Source organism: Vitis riparia, chromosome 5, assembly GCF_004353265.1.
Source record: "Vitis riparia cultivar Riparia Gloire de Montpellier isolate 1030 chromosome 5, EGFV_Vit.rip_1.0, whole genome shotgun sequence".
NCBI classification, from domain to species: domain Eukaryota; kingdom Viridiplantae; phylum Streptophyta; class Magnoliopsida; order Vitales; family Vitaceae; genus Vitis; species Vitis riparia.
Window position 1 is genome coordinate 10815389 of NC_048435.1, and position 21790 is coordinate 10837178.

At 32.1% G+C, this 21790-nt stretch overlaps 1 protein-coding gene and 1 pseudogene across 1 annotated transcript; both read right to left on the bottom strand.

Annotated features, from left to right (window-relative positions):
• The window catches only part of LOC117915155, a 10762-nt pseudogene extending 4039 nt beyond the window's left edge, over positions 1 to 6723 (bottom strand).
• Positions 6724 to 11801: 5078 nt separating this feature from the next.
• LOC117914697 (disease resistance protein RUN1-like) lies at positions 11802 to 19304 on the bottom strand. Its single transcript, XM_034830141.1, is given in 10 exon segments — positions 11802 to 12301; positions 12490 to 12669; positions 12671 to 13156; positions 13229 to 14764; positions 14830 to 15395; positions 15496 to 15598; positions 15692 to 15991; positions 16137 to 17214; positions 18504 to 19138; positions 19229 to 19304. Coding segments are annotated over 8 exon segments (4722 nt in total). The 5' UTR covers positions 19007 to 19138; positions 19229 to 19304; the 3' UTR covers positions 11802 to 12301; positions 12490 to 12519.
• Positions 19305 to 21790: the final 2486 nt, after the last annotated feature.

Sequence of the window (21790 nt, forward strand, 5' to 3'; positions counted from 1 at the left end):
ACAAAATGTTTAATGCTTCAAAAGTAATAACTTATGAACTAAAGAATCAATCCAAACATCAGCTTTAGTTAACAAATGCAATGCCATAATTTTATATTTTTGCTCATTTGAAATATGCAGGAACAAATACCAACGTGCATCTTAAAGTATTCCAAAACAAAATACTTGAAATTGAATTGTTCTTTCCCACCTAATTTGATTGCTCGTAGCTTGGAGATTCTATCTTTTAAGACCAAGAATTATGGATAGTACAAAAGTGTGAGTTCAAATTGGCATGACTTTAATCAAAATTTAGAAATTGGTTTGAAGCATTTGACTTGCCTTGATTAATACGGATAACCATGGTTTAACCAATGAAGGTCGGGCGTTTGACATTATGTATTTAGCAGCTTGGAATATCCCATCAAAACTTGATGTGCACTAACTTATCCAACAAAATGTTTGATCTTCAAAAAAAAATTAACAATGCAATCAAGCTTATCCTACAAATGCGCGCCCTAAAATAGGTTCCAATAAAAATGGTTTTTGAATACCTCTTGAAATCACCGAGGAATATATAATAGAAAATAAGAAGAGAAAAGTAAGGTGGCTTACTAAAAAGTTGAGATAAATGTTTGGTCAACATCAACAATTCTCTTACTTGAAATTAGTGTCTTGTACAGCATATCCAATGGACAAATTTGCAAAGAAGCTCCAGCCATCTGTGCATATGGTCCATTTCATGGTCTTGGGCATCAACACCATTACCATCAATATTCTTCATTGCGCCATCACAGCTTCTCTGGGCATCAGTATTAGTATCTTCTACTGCTGATCTGGTGTCACAGCTTCTCTGAGATCTAAGGCCACCCAAATCCCCATGAGAACTGCTGCCTTGTACCATTGTGAGATTGTTGTGTTCATAATCATGGGCATACAGAAAGTGGAAGCCACGCCTCTCCACTTTCCCTGGTTTATTACTGGAGTGGCCATAAAATGAAGCTTTCAAGGTTCTCCATTCATTTGAGTGATATTTCTTCAGAATATTTGACTTAGCATAATATATCAACCACCCTTGATTTGATTCATCTTCATCGTAGCAGCATTCACAAGATTGTTTAAACCGGATAACATCCAACAGAAAAGATGCACTGTCATGATCGAAATTCAATTTACAGTTGAAACTCCTATGTTTTGAGGTCTCAGTATCAAGTGGAACATGAAGAGAGCACAGAACAAAGCCCAAGAAATCATCATTTTCATACCAACTCCAAGGAAGTTCCATCGTTATTTGGAACCCGCTTTTCTGATGGCTTATCCACTCGGGAATCCCATTACTTTCAGGAACAAAAGTTTGGACAATGGCTCCAACTTCAACCCCCTGCACAAAAATTACCCTCTAAATTTGTGTGTCCATGAAAAGAAATGTTAAATGCTATATGAAAATCATACCTGAATTTGGGATTTAAAACATTTGAATAAAGAAGACCAGAGTAGACTTGATGGACTGGATAAATTTTCCAGGGATGTGCAGTGATGGGCATCTAGATACGTTAAACCTGATGGAAGTTCTGGAATATGTTGAAGCATCTTGCAGTGACTCAAGTCAAAATGTTTTAGGTTGTAAAGTTGACTGATCCCATCAGGTATGCGACTAAAGTGGTTCCCCATCAGATATAATGTTACTAGTGATGATAGGTAATAAATTTCACTAGGAATTTCCCTTAGATTGCAGGCTTGAAGCATTAATATCCTCAAGGAGCATAAACCGGACAAAGACGGCTATTGAAAATTCATTGAATCTAAATACCCAACAAAAAGATGCTCTAAAGATTTCAGTCTCCCCAAGTTGTCTGGCAATTTGTTGAAGTTTGGACAGCGACTGACAACGAGAGTTTTAAAAGATGCAAATTACAAATACTCTCAGGAAGATTCACAAGATTTTTGCATTGTGACAGAAACAAAGATTGAAGCCCTCTTAGACGTTGAATTGATGATGGTATCTCTCTTATGGCGGTTCCATCTAAATAAAGCTTTCTCAAGCTCTCCATATCTTGCACGATTTCTGGAAAGCTCTCTAGTTGTGAACAGCCAGAGCAGGAGACAGCTGCAAGGGATTTGAAACCGAAAATGCTACTGGGCAGACTCGTAAGATTTTTGCAATCCCGCAGACATAAACTATCAAGTTCCAAGGGATTCTCCATAATGGGTACTTCATTCATATCACTTCCCTTAAAACACCGCTTCCGTCGGCATGTCGCATCCTGTTGGCATTCACTGCATATTCTAACATCTGCATCCTCTGTCTGTATCGTTAGTGGATGGCTTTGTTGAAGGTCTTGGGAGTATATAAGGCGGACTCCGCACTCCTTTACTTTCAAGGCTTTCTCAGAATTATTGTAAAAGTCCTGAAATGAAGTCCCAATGAGAGTCCATTGATCAGAGCGAAACCACTCCTGAATAGCCGCCTTGGAATAGCAAACCACCCACATTGGACCTGATACACTCTCATTGTCTTCGTCCTTGCCTTCTTTATAGCAAAAACAATTGGATTCAAACAGGGAAAGATCTATCATTCCAACTCCATCACCATGGACACTCAAAGAACACTTCAGACTACAAGAATGCGTGTGTTCATATTCATTCTTACTAAAAGATCCAGCCACAGATTTATCATCTGTTTCATTCTCCCATGTATGAGCAGATTCATCCTCAGATTTATCGTCTGATTCACTCTCGGACCCATGTGCAGATTCCTTTTCGGGTATGTCCTCAGATTCATCAAGAAGTGGAACATGAACACAGTATATAGCAAATCCCAAAAACTCATTATTTTGGTACCAATTATGAGGGAGCTCTGTTGTCACCAAATATCCATCTCTACGATACATCATCCATTCTGGAATTCCATCACTTCTGGGAAGAACAATACAAATTCCCTTCCCATGGTAGGAAGAATCGCTAAAACTAGTGCGTTCCCAATCCTGCACCAAAGCACCATGTAAATATAGAGTCTGCATAAAACAAGTCTGTGACATGAAAATTATACCTTTGCCCAACTGAAGCAATTGACCAGAGAATGCAATGGCAAAAACGGGGCTCTTGATGAAGTGCAATTTGAACCATGGGCATCTAAAAGCCGTAGACTTGATGGAAGCTCTGGAATTTGTTCAAGATTGTTGCAGTGACTTAAGTTAAGGGGGCTTTCAGCCTTGAAAGCTGATTGATGGTAGCAGGTATGCAACTGAAATGGCCCCCTTCCAGATTTAGTTTCTGTAATAATGATAAATGGCAAATATCACTAGGAATTCCTCCTTCCATTATGTTGCAGTTTCCTAGGTCCAATACTTCCAATGATGATAAGTGGCAAATATGAATAGGGATTTTGTGAAGCTTTGAACAGTCTTCAAGTAGGAGAGTTTGAAGACCATTTAGATGTGAAATTGATGATGGTAAGTCCATTATAGCTGTTCCACTCAAATCAAGCACCCTCAGCTTTCCCATATTTCCTTTGATTTCTGGAAATCTTTCTAGCTTTGAACAGCCATTGAAAGACAAAGTTTGAAGGTGTTTCAACTTGTAAATGCCTCTTGGAAGAAGCTCCAGGTTTACACACCCTGCCAGATTCAAGGGAAAAAGAAAAACCAAGTTAGTTTTAGTGATTATAATACTGCTGCACCAAACTTTTAAGTACCGATGTACAACCTTCTAGAGTTAGAATCTCCAAGTTTGGCACACTTGAGAAGTCTGGGATTTTGATGAGATGAACGGAGTAACTGAGATCAATAACCTTCAACTTCTCTTGAAACTGGAACAAAATAATTTTTTTTCAATAGATAAGTTTACATAAACAATGAAAATTAATATAAAAAAAAAGTGTAACTAAATAATAATAATAATACCTTATTCCCTCTCCAAAGTTGCTTTATATTGCTGTTCCGTAGTAAGAGTTCAACAAGGTTCTTTGCATGAAAATTCATTGGCAAATACTCTAAAGGGTATCCATCCCAATAAAGATATGTTAACTCATAAGAAGAAAATTCAAAGTCTCTTGGAAGATGGTCTTCAAGAAATAGCTTTCTACGAGGGCTACGGGTTTTAAGCAATCTAAGTCTATTCATCTCTTTGAAAGATTCTCTGTTCAGATGTGAGGGATTAAATTTACATCTATCCAGGAATAGTCCTTCAATTGCTTGTGTCCCCTGAAAAATGTAAGACAGTAAGTGAAGCACAAGATGTAGGAAACTTAAATGAGTCATATATATGGTAATTAATTTCTTAAAAAATAATAATAGTATTGAAGCTTGCATACACACACATAAACCAAGTTCAAGCATTTGACGCTTACCATATTTCTTGTTAGCACATGATAGGCATCAAAATCCCACAATCTACTCCTTCTTCCAGGGTTTTCAAGACATTCTTGACGAATAATTTCCCAACCCATCTGTTGTATTAAATCATGCATATCTAGCATGTTTTTTGAAATGGTTAAGAGGCATCTATCATTTAGAGTTGTTATTCCATACTCTGCATAAGGACCCAATATTCTTGACACATAATCTTTGTCATTCCCTTTGAAAAAACATGCAACATCCAAAAATATCCCCTTGTCTACATCATCGAGTCCATCAAAACTTATTCTAAGTACATTGTGAATTTCCATGTGGGGTATTGTTTTTAGCTTACACAATGCACTTTCCCATTCACTTGTTGTCTTTCCAAAAAGAGACCCACCTAAAACTTTAAGTGCTAATGGAAGGCCATTAGCATAATCTATGATATTGTATGAGAGGTTTTTATAAACTTCTTTGGGAAGATTATGTTGAAAGGCCCACAAACTAAAGACTTCAATAGCTTCTTTCTTATTTAATTTTGAAACCTCGTATGATATATCTACTCCATATTGAGCAAGCACTTGTTTGTCTCTAGATGTAATGATGATTGTACTTTTTGCCTCAAACCAATCCTTCTCTTCAGCCAGATATTCTAGTTGCTTCAACTCGTCTACATCGTCAAAAATAACAAGAACTCTATTGGAGTTGAGACACCTCTTTATCATACTAATTCCTTCATCAATATTGTTTACTTTAAAAATTTTCCCCTTTAGGATACCATGAAGAAGTTCTTGTTGTAATTGAAGTATATCACCTTTGGATCTCTCTCTGATATTTTTAAGAAAGCTACTACCATCATATTGATATGAGATCTCATTATAAATAGCCTTAGCGATAGTAGTCTTACCAGCCCCACCAATTCCACATATCCCAACCACGCTAACCTTATTCAAGTTAGTGTTCATCAATGATTTCAATTTTTCCAAATGAACACTAATCCCAACTATGTTCTTTCCCACACTTAAAGGTTGATGGTTTAATCTTCTAATGATTGTATTAACAATTTCTTTGACAACCTCAATCTCATACCTGCCAATTATATAAATTAAGTACAATGATGAGTTAGAATGAGTTGCAAAATGTAATAAATGTACAATAAATTTAGTTGTGTATGGTAGTGTCCAATATTACTGAATTAGTAGCAATGGAATGCAAAAGAAAGGGGCCCTGAAGCCAATTTACTTACATATTTAAGCTTCAAAATTTGCAAGTATCAAACTACTAATGTGCCAAGTTGCAAATTTTCAATACTCTTACTGTTGGACCATTGTTTAGGACTCCTCTCTGAACCACCGAATGACTTCTTTCAACTTTTATTTCACAAACAAGTTGCTTAGGATTCCTCAATTTCACTTGTCTTTAGGTTTTATTAACTTATCAATGCTCTTACGAATGTTGCAAGGACTTCATTTTTAGTCTGCCAATTAATTTTGCATTTCCATAAAGGAATGAGGAAACAAGTGAATGTAGAAAATTTCATGATTTGCTTGTGGATTATGAACTTAAATATGATAGAAGTGTCAAAGTACACTTTATAGAAAATTAAAAGTTAAATTTTGATATTTGTACTTTTGGACCAACACAAGGGAAAAATTGAAGTTAGAATTCGTTAACATTTTCATATTCATGAGGAACTAAAGCTTCATTATGAGAATAAACTTACAAGTAAAATCATTCCAAAAGAGAATGATAGGAATGTTAAAGGGCAGAGTTTAGGGTAAATTAATCCAAACGAGCTTGAAAGGTCAAAGGGACAAAATTGTTACTCCCTTTAAACATAATAAAAATCCATCATGAAGATTATAGAACAAACTTAGCAATGATATTTTTGCAGTGAGTATGCATTGAGTGCATGGGAATTAAGACTTTTTGAAGAATAAACACAAAAAAAAAAAAAAAAAAAGACAAGCAAAAATATAAATTGAAACTCAGGAAATCGAGGGAGATGCATGGGAATCTTTGCAGTAAGTGAGCATGGAATTTAAAGGGATTATGCAATCACTGTGCCTTATAGCAAAATAGGATATTGATTAAAAGGATTTAAAAATTGCACATAAAATCCCTAAAGAAATATTCAATGAAAAGAAATATCAAATAACTTCCATGTATTGAAAATTGCACATGTAACCTCCTTTTGATACGTTATTAGTTTTTACTAACTTTTATCCAAAAGTGTTTGATGTGGGATTGAATTAAAAAATTAGTTAAGGGCATTTTTGTCCAAAAGAAGTTATATTTCATATTTTTGAAAAATGAAAGTCATTCTTCCGAATTTGCATTTTCAATATTCCATTTAAACAGATAACCCATTTCTACACGAGGTGAAGAGAAGCAACCTCTTCACCATGAACAAAAATCCAAGCTGGGAGGGAGGTTCAGCTAAAAAGGCTCATCTGCAATCATAAAAGAAAAAAAAAACATATATGAAGCCTCTTTGACAAATTTCTTTGTATATAAATTCTAAGAGAAACTCACACATATTTAACCTTTTGGTTGGGGAAGATCCTTTCTCCATTCCCTTTGTGTTGGAGACTGCATTAAGGGATGCAGAGAAGATGGTGGGGAAGGTGTTGAAGAAGAGGCGGTGGGTAGCAGAGGTCTCGTTGACCAGTGGATGGAATGGAGTTGAGGAATTCTAATATTTTGAAATGAAATTTCATGGAAGGTGTTGTTTTTAGTTTTTGTTTCCACAATATTTGTGCGGCAGCCAGAGGACATAATTATGATGATGAGAAATCCCTATTTAAGACTAAAAAGTAATGCTTTTCTTTTTAATTAATCATATACTTAATTTTTGTCCTTCCATTTCATATTCTAATTGTAATTTGTTTTATTTTTTGTCTCTTGTATTTTGATAATATTATTTTTTTATAAATAACGATTGGAAAATTTTATCATCTTTTTATGAAATTTATTAGTTTTTTTAATTAAAAATATAGATTTTTTATTAAAAATATTGATTTTTATAAATATATTAGTAAATCGGTTTTATTTATATATATATATATATATATATATATATATATATATATATATATATATATATATATATATATATATCATAATATAACGTGAAAAATATTAATGAAACAAAAAATAATTAAAAATTATATAAATGTCTATAACAATTCTAAGAAATGAATAGAAAAAATAATAATAAATATTTTGATGTTGTTTTATTAAAAAATTAATATATATATATATATATATGATATAATTTATAATATTTAATGATAATATTTAGAATTTAAAAGTAAATTTTATATAAATGTATCTCATGACATAAAAGGAATGATGATAATTAAAATTAATTTATTTGTAATAATTTTATTTATATACATTAAAAAACATATATTATATTTATAAATATGAATATATAAAAATGAGAATCTTAATATAATATACATAAATAAATATTGTATATATAAGTCAAACATAACAATATAATATTAACAAAGTTAGGTTGGTGGCGTGCTGCTCTCACTCTATGCCTGAGGTCATGGGTTTAAATAATTTATTTTTGAACCATCGGCCAGCCATAGCACTTAAAGTTTAAATCTTTTCTTAAAGGTAAAAGGTGGAATGGCACATGACATCGAACCTCGTAGATCATTTGGCAGGTAGCGAAGTTTGAATGCGCATGGTGGGCTGGGCCGAGATATTTCCGATACCTTCCATCCTTTATCAAACCCAATAAATTATGAATAAAATATGCACGCAAAATCCTCCCATATAAAATTTTAGAGAAAAGATTTTTTGCTTCTTGTTTTCCTTGCATTTCCAACCATTTAATTATTTTTAAATACACCTTTGAGAAAAGGGATTTGCCCTGACAACCCAGGCAGGAATTCCTTCTTGTAGGTGTGCTTGCCGCTTGCAGGTTATCTCAACCCGAACAACCCCAGAGCACAGTTAGACCAACCAGCACTAACACATTTGACATTCATTCCAAAGCCTCCTTATTTGCTCTCAAATCATTCCAAAGATGATGTTATATAAGGAATTTCTTAAAAATGTGCTTGTCAAAGTTATATCAAATTTATAATTCATTTATATATTAAAAAAAAATCATCTCCTTTTCTTTAATTTTTATCCTTTTATCATTCTTGCAAATGATTGAAGTAAGTGCAATTATCCTTTGTTTGATACCAATTAGAATTTAAAAATCTCTTAACTTGAAGATATTGAAAGGATTTTTTTCTCTTTTTTTCTCTTTTTTTGAAAGGATTTCATTAAATTTGGAAAGATAAGAAATTTTTTCCTTGTCTTTAATTGTTTTTCTCCCTTTGAATGATTCACTTACATATTATGGGTTAGTTTCTATGAAACTTTCTCTTAAAGAAAAATATTATTTTTATTTGGTAAATATATCTTTCTCTTGATATTATAGAAACTCTCTTTTTAAAAAATTGTTTAGTTTCTACTATTGTTTAAAAAAAAAAAAATATCTTTCAAATGGAGGAAAACCAATTAATGGTTATTTAAAATAAGTATTATAAACTTCTAGAAAGGAGATGTAGCATTCAAAAATCAACAAAGTTAAAATCCTTATTTTTTTCTTTTTTTTTCTCCTTTCAACATTCAACAACCAATCTTCTTACTTTTAGTGTTTCTCTTATAAGTTAAAGATCTTTGATGACTATATTTTGCATTTTATTTTTTGTTTTTCTCCTTTCAACATTCAACAATCAATTAATCTTCTCTCTTAGTGATTGTCTTGAACTTTGATGACAAAGGCATTCTAAGAAATTTGCTTGAAGGCACACTACCATCCAAAGTTTAATAAACCAAGGAAAATTGCATGAAAATATTTCATATCATTTTTTGAAATTTAGATCTTGGTAAGAAATTGTTTTGAAGGTAAGCTACTACCAAAGTTTAATAAGCCAAGGAACTTTCTCACTATTTCTCATGTTTGGGTAAAATGAAAAAAATAATAGTTGTTTTTTTCATTTTTCTTTTGTTTTTCTCCTTTTTGGCATTCATTGGTGACTAGTTAAATACAAATAGTATAATTTTTAGAAGCATTTCTTTTAAATTTTTTTTCCAAAATAATATTTGAGGAACCTTATGCCCTTTTATTACACACACACACAAATATATATATATATATATATATTAAGAAAAGAAATCTTTTATGCATGTTCTCCGTATTAAATTTTAGCTATAACTTTGAGCCGCTCGAAGTACACAAAATCAATTTAATAATTTTTTTTTGTTTTTCAAAATATTTATATAGCTAGAGGTTCCAAATATATATAACGATAGGAGATTCGATGGATATGAATAAAAAAATGACTAAAACTATACAATAGTTTTCCTTTTTATATATTTACATTCCAATTTGGTAGCTTTTTTGCACTTTCATGAAAACTTTTATGAATCTTTGTGCGAAATTTGCATGTATATATATAATCACTTAATAATAGTTGGCTTCATATGGAAAAGCAAATATTGCGTCCCTACTTAATGTGATATTTCATCTTTCAATTTTATTTTCATCCCTTGGAATTTAATACTATGCTATTTATAATACTTTCTCTTTTTTCTTAAACCAATTTTTTTTTATTTGAATTTAGTAACAATGGTTTCACTTGACATTTATTCCAAAGTCTCCTTATTTGTTCTCAAATTATTCAAAAAATGATATCATATAATGAATTTATGAAATATATGCTCATAAAAGTTATGTCAAATGATAATATTTTTTAAGAAAAAAATATTATCTCCTTTTCTTTAATATTTATCCTTTTGTCATTACTACAAAGTAAGTGCAATTATGCTTCATTTGATGATTAATGGAGAAAAAAGTTACTTTTTTATATTAAATATTTATCCTTTAATTATTTTTGCAAAGTTAAATTAGAGTTTTCATGAATGCCTTTTCTACTATAATTATGAAATTCAAAATTTATCTACTCAATTCATTGAAATCCCTCAAAGAAATTGAGAAAGCAATCATTTAACCAACTCCTTGAAGAACTTACCATAAATAACGGTAGTGCAAAAGATAAGTGTCACGATTGAAGTTCAAAATAATATCTATAACTTAAAGATTTCTTTGAACATTAAAGTTTAGTGCTAGCTATATTATAATAGCAACTAAAAAAGGCACTTTTTGTTCCTTTTTCCCATTTATTCTTTTGGAAGTATGAAAAGAAAATTATTCCAAAAAAAAAAATTCATAAAATAATAAAAAAATTTATAAAATTAATGCTTATAAAAATTATATGAAAATAATCATTATTTTAAAAAAAAATCTCACCCCATTTTCTTTAATATTTGATTACAAATATAATATAGTTAAAAAGAGTATGCTATTATACAAATCATGTAACTTCTAAAGTATCTCTATATAGGCCTTGTTTGAAATCATAGAATAAAGCATGGGAATGAGTTAATGTGTTTGGATTGTTTTTGGAATAAGAATAGGAATAAAAAATCATTGTTATGGAAACCAAATTCCATTATCACTGGGATTTTGATTCATTTATCTTATCTTACATGGGATTAGGATTCACCATATCCTCATTCTATTTCCATTCCTATTTTCATGTACCAAACGAAACCTTAGACAATGTTTGGTATGTGGGAATTGAGATGAGAATAAACATTTTGCTTTCATTCTTATTTGATCTTGAATAAAAATAAATTTGGTAATTCCAATTCTTGTATTTGGATGCACTTATAAATGGAATGTTGAAATGGTCGATCATTTCTTTTCATTTTAATGTTTGATAACAATAGGCATGAAATTAATTTTCTCATTAGAAGAACAAAAACCTTAGAATATAATGAAAAGTTTAACAAAGTTGAAAGGAAGAAATCAATAAAGAAATGATATTTTTAACTTTCTTAAGTTTTATGCACTTCTTTTTATATTAAATTCAAAATTTAAATTTGTAATTAATTAACCAAATCCAAAACAACATAATTAGCTTCAATTTATGTTTCCAACTTGTATGTGTTAATATAAGACTTAGTGGTAGTAAAGTAGTTTTGAACCAATAACCTATAGAGCAAATTTGTCTACTTAAACTAGTACATTGACAATCTCATCCTTTGAAAATTTTGGAACAATACAAAATATTGCAATACAACCCTCTAAAACTCTAAAATTAAGATCCTTAAGTCGCTTGACCTAATCCTTACCAAAGATCACTCACTATAAATAACACTTTCTTATCTTTCTTTTTTTGTATGAATATGTCACCTCATAACACCTTCTCCTCTTGAATTTGATTGCTTGTTCTTAATTTGACATTCTCTTTCCCTTTTAGATTTGAAAAAATAAAATAAAATACAAATGGAGTAGCAAATTAAAAAAGGGTGTGAATTCAACTTGATAAGAGTTTAATAAAAATTGGAAATTTGCTTGTAATGTCTAACTTGCCTTAATGAATAAGGATGTATGGTTGATCAATCGAGCTTTAGGCCCTTGAATAATCATCTCAACTTTCACTTTCAATTGCTTGAGATATTTCATTTGGATATCAATCAAACCCAAGGTTGAGACATTAAATTGTACGTATGTTAGTTTTTATGATAAACTAGTTTCACAAAATGGTTGATGCTTCAAAAGTAATAACTTAATTAACAAATGCAATGTCATAATTTTATATTTTTGCTCATTTGATGTATGTGGGAACAAAAACTAACATGGATATTAAAGTATTCCAAAACAAAATACTTGAAATTGAAATATTCTTTCCCACCTAATTTGATTGCTCATTCTAGGTTGGAGATTCTATCTCTTTACACCAAGAATTATGCATAGTGCAAGAGTGAGTTTAAATTGGCATCACTTTAATCAAAATCTAAGACTGGGTTGAAGTATTTGACTTGCCTTGATTAATAAGGACATCCGGACATGGCTTAACTGATGAAGGTTGGTGTGTACTAACTTATCCAACAAAATGTTTAATCTGCAAAAAAATTAACAACAATCAAGCTTGTCCTAGAAATGCCCTAAAACGAGTCCCAATAAAAATGGGTTTTGAGAAAAAAAAAAAAAAAAAAACAAAACAAAAACTTCAGTAGAAGGAATTTCAGCCCCTTGGAATCAGCAAGGCATATAAAATAGAAACTAAGAAAAGGAGGGTGGCTTAATTACCAAAAAGTTGAGGTAAATGTTTGGTCAACATCAACAAAGAAGCTCCAGCCATCTGTGCATATGGTCCATTTCATGGTCTTGGGCATCAACACCATTACCATCAATATTCAGGGTGGTGCCATCACAGCTTCTCTCCACATCAGTATTAGTATCTTCTACTGCTGAACTGGTGTCACAGCTTACTTCTACGTTGTACAATTGTTAGATTGTCCTGTTCATAATCGTGGGCATATAGAAAGTGGAAGCCACACCTCGCCACTTTCACTGGTTTAACACCTAAGTAGACATTAAATGAAACGTTCAAGGTTCTCCATTCATTTGAGTGATATCTCTCAGGAATACGTGACTTGGGATAATATATCAAGCACCCTTGACTTGATGCATCTTCATCATAGCAGAATTCACAAAATTGATGAAATTGCTGGGAAAAATATGCACTGTTACCATCGAAATTCAATTTACAGTTGAAACGCCTATGTGTTGTGGTCTCAATCTCAAGCGGAACACAAAGAGAGCACAGAACAAAGCCCAAGAAGTCATCATTTTCATACCAACTCCAAGGAAGTTTCATTGTTATTTTGAACCCGCTTTTCTGATGGCTTATCCACTCCGGAATCCCATTACTTTCACCAATAAAAGCTTTGATAAATCTTCTAACTTCACGCCCCTGCACAAAAATTACCCTCTGAATTTTGTGTCTTCAGGAAAAGAAAGGTTAAATGATACATGAAAACCATACCTGACTTTGGGATTTAAAACATTTGAATAAAGAAGACCAGAGAAGATTTGATGGACTGGATAAATTTTCCAGGGATGTGCATTGATGGGCATCTAGACGCCTTAAACCTGATGGAAGTTCTGGAATATGTTGAAGCATCTTGCAGTGACTCAAGTAAAGATGTTCTAGGTTATAAAGTTGACCGATCCCATCAGGTATGCGACTAAAGTGGTTCCCCCCCAGAGATAATGTTACCAGTGATGATAGGTAATAAATTTCACTGGGAAATTCCCTTAGATTGCAGCCTTGAATTTTTAATGTCCTCAAGGAGCATAAACCGGACAAAGATGGCAATGGAAAATTCATTGAATCTAAATGCCCAACAATAAGACGAAGTAAAGATTGTAGTCTCCCCAAGTTGTCTGGCAATTTCTTGAAGTTTGGACAGCTTTTGACAATGAGAATTTTAAAAGATGTCAAATTACAAATACTCTCGGGAAGATTCACGAGGTTTTTGCAGTTTAACAGAAGCAAACATTGAAGCCCTCTTAGACGTTGAATTGATGATGGTATCTCTTTTATGGCGGTTCCATCTAAATAAAGATTTCTCAAGCTCTCCATATCTTGCAGGATTTCTGGAAAGCTCTCTAGTTGTGAACAGCCAGAGCAACAGAGAGTTGCAAGGGATTTGAAATTACAAATGCCACTGGGCAGACTCGTAAGATTTTTGCAATCCCGCAGACATAATCTATCAAGTTCTAAGGGATTCTCGATAATGGGCACTTCATTCATGTCACTGCCCGCAAAACACCGCTTCCGTCGAAGTGCCCCATCCCTTTGGCATGTAATGCATAGTCTAACATCTGCGCCCTCTGTCTGTGTTGTTAATGGATGGCTTTGTTGAAGGTCTTGGGAATATATAAGGCGCACTCCACACTCCTTCACTTTCACCGCTTTCTCAGAATTAATGTCAAAGCCGTGAAATACAGGCACGATATCAGTCCATTGATAAGAGCGAAACATTTCCGGAATAGCCGCCTTGGAATAGCAAACCACCCACGTTTGATCTGATACACTCTCATTATCTTCGTCCTTGTCTTCTTTATAGCAAAAACAATTCGATCGAAAGAAGGGACGATCTACAATTTTTAATCCAAATCCATCACCACCGATATACAGATCACACTGCAGACGACAAGAATGTGTATGTTTATGTTCATTCTTACGAGAAGATTCAGCCACAGATTTATCATCTGTTTCATTCTTCCATGTATGAGTAGATTCATCCTCAGATTTATTGTCTGATTCATTCTCGGGCCCATGTGCAGATTCCTTTTTGGGTTTGTCAGATTCATCAGCAAGTGGAACATAAACACAGCATATAGCAAATCCCAAAAACTCATTATTTTGGTGCCAATTCTGAGGGAGTTTTGTTATTAGAAAAGGTGTATTTCTCCAATGCATTATCCATTCTGGAATTCCATCACTTCCGGGAAGAACAATACAAGTTCCCTTGCCATGGTAGGAAGAATCACTAAAACTAGTGCGTTTCGAATCCTGCACCAAAGCACCATGTAAATATAGAGTCTGCATATAACTAGTGTGTGACATGAAAATGATACCTGTGCCCAACTGATGCAATTGACCAGAGAATGCAATGGCAAAAACGGGGCTCTTGATGAAGTGCGATTTGAACCGTGTGCATCTAAAAGCCGTAGCCGTGATGGAAGCTCTGGAATTTGTTCAAGATTGTTGCAGTGACTAAGGTTAAGGACTTCCAGCCTGGAAAGCTGATTGATGGTAGTAGGTATGCTACTAAAATGACCCCGTTCCAGATTTAGTTTCTGTAATGATGATAAATGGCAAATATCACTAGGAATTCCTCCTTCCATTATGTTGCAGTGACCGAGGTCCAATTCTTTCAATGATGATAAATGGCAAATATGATTAGGGATTTGGTGGAGCTTTAAACACTCTTGAAGTAGGAGAGTTTGAAGACCATTTAGATGTGTAATTGATGATGGTAAGTCCATTATAGCTGTTCCACTCAAATCAAGCACCCTTAGCTCTCTCATATTGCCTTTGATTTCTGGAAATCTTTCTAGCTTTGAACAGCCATTGCAAGAAAAAGTTAGAAGGTGTTTCCACTTGTAAATGCCTCTTGGAAGAAGCTCCAGGTTTACACATCCTGCAAGATTCAAGGGAAAATTAAAAAAATAAAAAACAAGTTAGTTTTAGTAATTATAATACTGCTGCACCAATCTTTTAAGTACCATGCATTGTACAACCTTCTAGAGTTAGAATCTCCAAGTTTGGCACACTTAAGAAGTCTGGGATTCTGATGAGATGGACAGAGTTACTGAGATCAATAACCCTCAACTTGTCATGAAGCTGTAACAAAATAATTTTTTTCAATAGATGAACTTATATAAATGTTAAAAATTAATATAAAATTAAACTGTAACTAAATAATAATAACAATACCTTATTCCCTCTCCAAAGTTGCTTTATATTGCTGTTCCTTAGTAAGAGTCCAACAAGGTTCTTTGCATGAAAATTCAATGGCAAAGATTCTAAAGGGTATCCATCCCAATGCAGATATGTTAACTCATTAGAAGAGAATTCAAAGTCCCTTGGAAGGTGGTCTTCAAGAAATAGCTTTCTACGAGGATTATGGATTTTGAGCAATCTAAGTCTATTCATCTCTTTGAAAGATTCTGTAGTAAGCTGTGATGGATTAAATTTACATCTATCTAGAAATAGTCCCTCAATTGCTCTTGTCCCCTGAAAAATATAAGACGAGTAGGCATAACAAAAGATGCATTAGACTTAATTGAGTTATATACATGGCTAATTTATGAAAAAATAATAATAGTATTGAAGCTTGCATACACACGTATATAAACAAGTTCATGCCTTTGACTCTTACCGTATTTCTTATTAGCACGTGATAGGCATTATAATCCCACAATCTACTCCTTCTTCCAGGGTCTTCAGGACATTCTTGACGAATAACCTCCCAACCCATTTGTTGTATTAAATCATGCATATCTAGCATGTTTTTTGAAATAGTTATGAGACATTTGTCAGCTAGAGTTGTTATTGCATGCTCTGCATGAGGGCCCAATATTCTTGAAACAAAATCTTTGTGATCTCCTTTGAAAAAGCATGCAACATCCAAAAACATCCCCTTGTCTATATCATCGAGTCCATCAAAACTTATTCTAAGTACACTGTGAATTTCCATGTGGGGTATTACTTTTAGCTTACACAGTGCACTTTCCCATTCACTTATTTTCTTTCCAAAAAGAGAAGCACCTAAAACTTTAAGTGCTAACGGAAGGCCATTAGCATAATCTATGATATTGTATGAGAGGTTTTTATAAACTTCTTTGGGACGATTTTGTTTAAAGGCCCACAAACTAAAGAGCTTAAAAGCTTCTTCCTTGTTTAATTTTGAAACCTCATATGGTATATCCGCTCCATATTGAGCAAGCACTTGTTTGTCTCTAGATGTAATGATGATTGTACTTTTGGCCCAAAACCAATCCTTCTCTTCAGCCAAATATTCTAGTTGTTTCAACTCATCCACATCATCAAAAACAACAAGAACTCTCTTGGAGCTTAGACACCTCTTTATCATACTAATTCCTTCATCAACATTGTTTATTTTAAAATTTTTTCCCCTTAGGATACCATGAAGAAGTTCCTGTTGTAACTGAAGTATATCACCATTGGATCTCTCTTTGATATTTCTAAGAAAGCTACTACCATCATATCGATGTGAGATCTCATTATAAATAGCCTTGGCGATAGTAGTCTTGCCGACCCCACCAATTCCAAATATCCCTACGATGCTAACCTTATTTAACTTGGTGTTCATCAACAATTTCAATTTTTCCAAATGTACACTAATTCCAACCATGTTTTTTCCTACACTTAAAGGTTGAAGGTCTAATCTTCTAATGATTGTATTAACAATTTCCTTGACAACCTCAGTCTCATACCTGCCAATCATATAAATTAAGTACAATGATGAGTTAGAATCAGTTACAAAATATAATAAATTTAAAATAAATTTAGTCGCGTATGGCGGTGTCCAATATTATTGAATTAGTAGCAATGGAATGCAAAAGAAAGGAGTCAAGCCAATTTACTTACATATTTAAGCTTCAAAATTTGCAAGTATCAAACTACTAATGTGCCAAGTTGCAAATTTCAATACTCATACTGTTAGAGCATTGTGTAGGACTACTCTATGAACAAGCTAATGCCTTTTTTCAACTTTTATTTCACAAACAAGTTGCTTATGATTCCTCGATGTCACTTGTCTTCAGGTTTTATTAACTCACCAATACTTACCAATGTTGCAAGGACTCCATTTTTAGCTTGCCAATTAATGTTGCATTTCCAAAGAGGAATCAGGAAACAGGTGAATGTGGAAAATTTCATGATTTGCTTGTTGACTGGGAACTTCAATATGATTTGCTTTAGAGAAAATTAAAAAAAAAGGTTAAATTTTGATAATTGTATTTTTGGACCAACACATATTCATGAGAGCTTCATCATGAGAATAGACTTACAAGTAAAATCATTCTAAAAGAGCATGATAGGAATGTTAAAGGGCAGAGTTTAAGGTAAATTAATCGAAATGAACTCAAAAGGTCAAAGGGACAAAATGGTTACTCCCTTTGACATAATGAAAATCCATCGTGAAGATCACAAAATAAGCTTGGCATCAATATTGTTGGAATGAGTGAGCATTTAGTGCAGGGGAATTAAGACTTTTTGAAGAATATATACGCAAAAAACAAGCAAAAATGTAAATTGAAATTCAGGAAATAAAGGGAGATGCATGGGGATCTTTGTAGTAAGTGAGCATGGAATTCATAGGCATTATGCAAGTACCAGTGCCACATAGCAAAATAAGATATTGATTAAAAGGGATTCAAAAACTAATATTTGATTGCACATAAAATTTCAATGTATTGAAAATTGCAAATAAAATCTCTAAAGAAATATTCCATTTAAATAAATATCAAAAAACTTCAATGTATTGAAAATTACATATATAATCTCCTTTTGATATTTTTTTTTTTTTAACTCTTGAAGTACTTTTTATCCAAAAAGTGTTTGATCGATTTGAGATGGAGATTGAATAATTGTTGACAGGCATTTTTATCCCTAAAGAAGTCATATTTAATTTTTTTTTTTAAATGAAAATCGTTCTTCCAAATTTGCATTTTCAATATCCCATTTAAACAGATAAACGAGAGGTGAAGAGAAGCATACTTACTGGTCATCCACATGGCATCCAGATAGATTAGCTGCTTTTCTCAAGGCAATCCTCCACTTTTGTATCATCTCCTTCTTTTCTTGATTTGCATCTCTTTCATGGCAGGCAAGTGCGTCTCCGAAACTTCCCCTTTGGTTTCGTACGTCAGATGGATCCACATGGTAGAAAATTGGTAGAAGTACCACTGATTCCTTTTGGCTCTTGCGTTCAATGATCTTTACGAGTTCATTTAAACACCATCTGGAGTAAGCATAATTTTTTGAGAAAATAATAATAAAAACCCTTGATTCTTCTATAGCTCTTAAGAGATCAGATGCAATATCTTCTCCTTTCTCAAGTTCTTCATCATCTCTGAAAGTTTGAATTCCATATGCAGTCAAAGTGGTATACAGATGATCAGTGAAATTTTTGCGAGTGTCTCCACCTTTAAAACTCAAGAACACATCATAATTACGAGAAATAGTAGAAGAAGAAGAGGCTCTATGGGTGCTGGAAGAAGCCATTTTTGGATGGCTTGAACCAAAATTACAAGGGAGTTTGGAGGGTCCTTGGATGCTCAATGACTATTGGCTTCAGACCTCTTCACCATGAACAAAAATCCAAGCTGGGAGGGAGGTTCAGCTGAAAAGCTTCATCTGCAGTCGTAAAAGAAAAGAAAGACATATATAAAGGCCTCTTTGAGAAATTTCTTTGTATATAGATTCTAAGAGAAACACATATTTTACCTTTTGGTTGGGGAAGATCCTTTCTTCATTCCCTTTGTGTTGGAGACTGCATTAAGGGATGCAGAGAAGATGGTGGGGAAGGTGTTGAAGAAGGGGTGGTGGGTAGCAGAGGTCTCGTTTCCTGGTGGATGGAATCGAGGTAAGGAATTCTAATATTTTGAAATGAAATTTCATGGAAGGTGTTGTTTTCAGTTTTTGTTTCCACAATATTTGTGCGCGGCACCTATGATGATGAGAAATCCCTAATTAAGACTAAGTAATATTGCTTTCCTTTTTAATTAATCATTTATACTTAATTTTTTTCCGTCAACTTAAGTATTTTGATAATATTATTTGTTATAGATACTGATGGGAAAATTCTATCATCTTTCTAAGAGATTTATTAGATTCTTGTTGGAAATCCACGTCAAAGTAGGCTGCTAACTAAAATGTAATAGAGGTCTGTGACTTTCACATTAAAAAATAGTTGGATTCATGTAGAAAAGGCAAACCTTCCGTCCACACCCAAATGTAATATTTCATTATCTTTTGTAACTTTATTTTTCTCTCTAGTTCCAATATTTGTACAACTTCATCCTTCTTTAGTTTAGTTCATTTTCTTTGTAATATTTATTTTGATATTTTTATAACTTAAATTTATGGAATGTCTTTATTTAATAAATTTTTTATGAAAAATATTAAGTTTTTATAGATATATCAATATATAGGTTTTACATATATATTAGAATATATAAGGAAATATCAGTAGATATTCTAATACAAAATATCGATGAAATAAAAATTAATAAAAAATCATAGAAATATTTAAAACAATTCAAAAATTGAATATTAGAAATAATAATAAACATTTTGATATTGTTTTGTTAAAGAAATCTATGATATAATTTATAACATTCAAAAATAATATTTAGAATTTAAAAATAAATTTTATATAAATATATCTAATTTGGATGTATTTAATGACATAAGTGAAATTATGATAAAAGTATTAATACTTTTATTTTAAAATATTGATAATTTTATTTATAAATTTATATATAGCTATTTTATATTTATTTATTATACCAAACATATGATAATTAAAATTTATTCATTTATAATAATTTTATTTATATATATATATATATATATATATATATATATATATAAACATATATTAATTTATGCATATGTAACATAATTTATAATATGAATATATATAAAAGAGAATCTTAATATAATATACATAAATAAACATTGAATATGTAAGCCATGCATTACATTATAATATTAACAAAGTTAGGTCGATGGCGTGCTGCGCTCACGCAATGCCTGAGGTCATGTGTTCTCAAACCCATCCTTCCACTAACGATTTAAATCTCTTTTTTAAAGTTAAGGGGTGGAATCCCACATCCACCAGCCATAGCACTTAAAGTTTAAATCTTTTTTTAACGGTAAGAGGTGGTATCCCACATCGGCCAGCCACAGCACTTAAAAAACCTGCTCATAGACCCTTCAGCCAACGTAGAGACTGATGTCTCTCCTAGCCGAGATATTGCCTAGATATCCACCTGCTGTATCGTGTCGGATGTTACAGACAGAAGAAATAGTTCCCGCTACTTTCATCTTGATCGTATCTTCATAATTGATTATGGAACTATTTCTTATAATTATTGGTAGGTAATTTCCTAAGGTCTTCCAAGAAATTTAAATCTTACTCCAAAAATTCATATAAAAGTAGGCTATTTACAAAAGGTTGATAAACCTCAATGTCCTTTCACATTTGAAGATAGTGAAATTCATATAAAAAAACAACCAATGCTACAAAAATTTCTATGAAGATAATGTTATTTGCAAAAGGTCAATAGAACTCAATGTCCTTTCATATTGAAAGATAATGAAATTCATATAAAAAAAATAACCGATGTTATAAAAATTTATATCAAGGCAGAGATCATTTACAAAAGGTTAATAGACCTCAATGTGCTTTCACATTGAAAGATAATGAAATTCACATTAAAAAAATAATAATAATAACTAATGTTATAAAAATTTGTATGAAGACAAAACTATTTACAAAAGGTCAATAGACCTCAATGTCCTTTTATATTGAGAGATAGTGAAATTTATATAAAAATATAGCCAATGCTACAAAAGTTTGTATGAAGGCAAACTATTTACAAAAGGTTAATAGACCTTAATGTCCTTGTGAAATTCATATATATATATATATATATATATATATATATATATATATATATATATATATATATATAAAATAATAATAATAATAACCAACGTTGCACAAGTTTGTATAAAGGCAAACCATTTACAAAAGGTTAATAGACCTCAATGTCCTTTCACATTGAAAGATAGTGAAATTCATATAAAAAAAATAACCGATGTTATAAAATTTTGTATCAAGGCAGAGACCATTTACAAAAGGTTAATAGACCTCAATGTGCTTTCACATTTTGTTTGTACTATATTTATTAACATAAAATTTTAATAAGAGAAATACCAAAAGAACTGAAAAAAGATAAAAGCAAATGTAGAAAAAAAAATTAAATTAATTCATAAGAT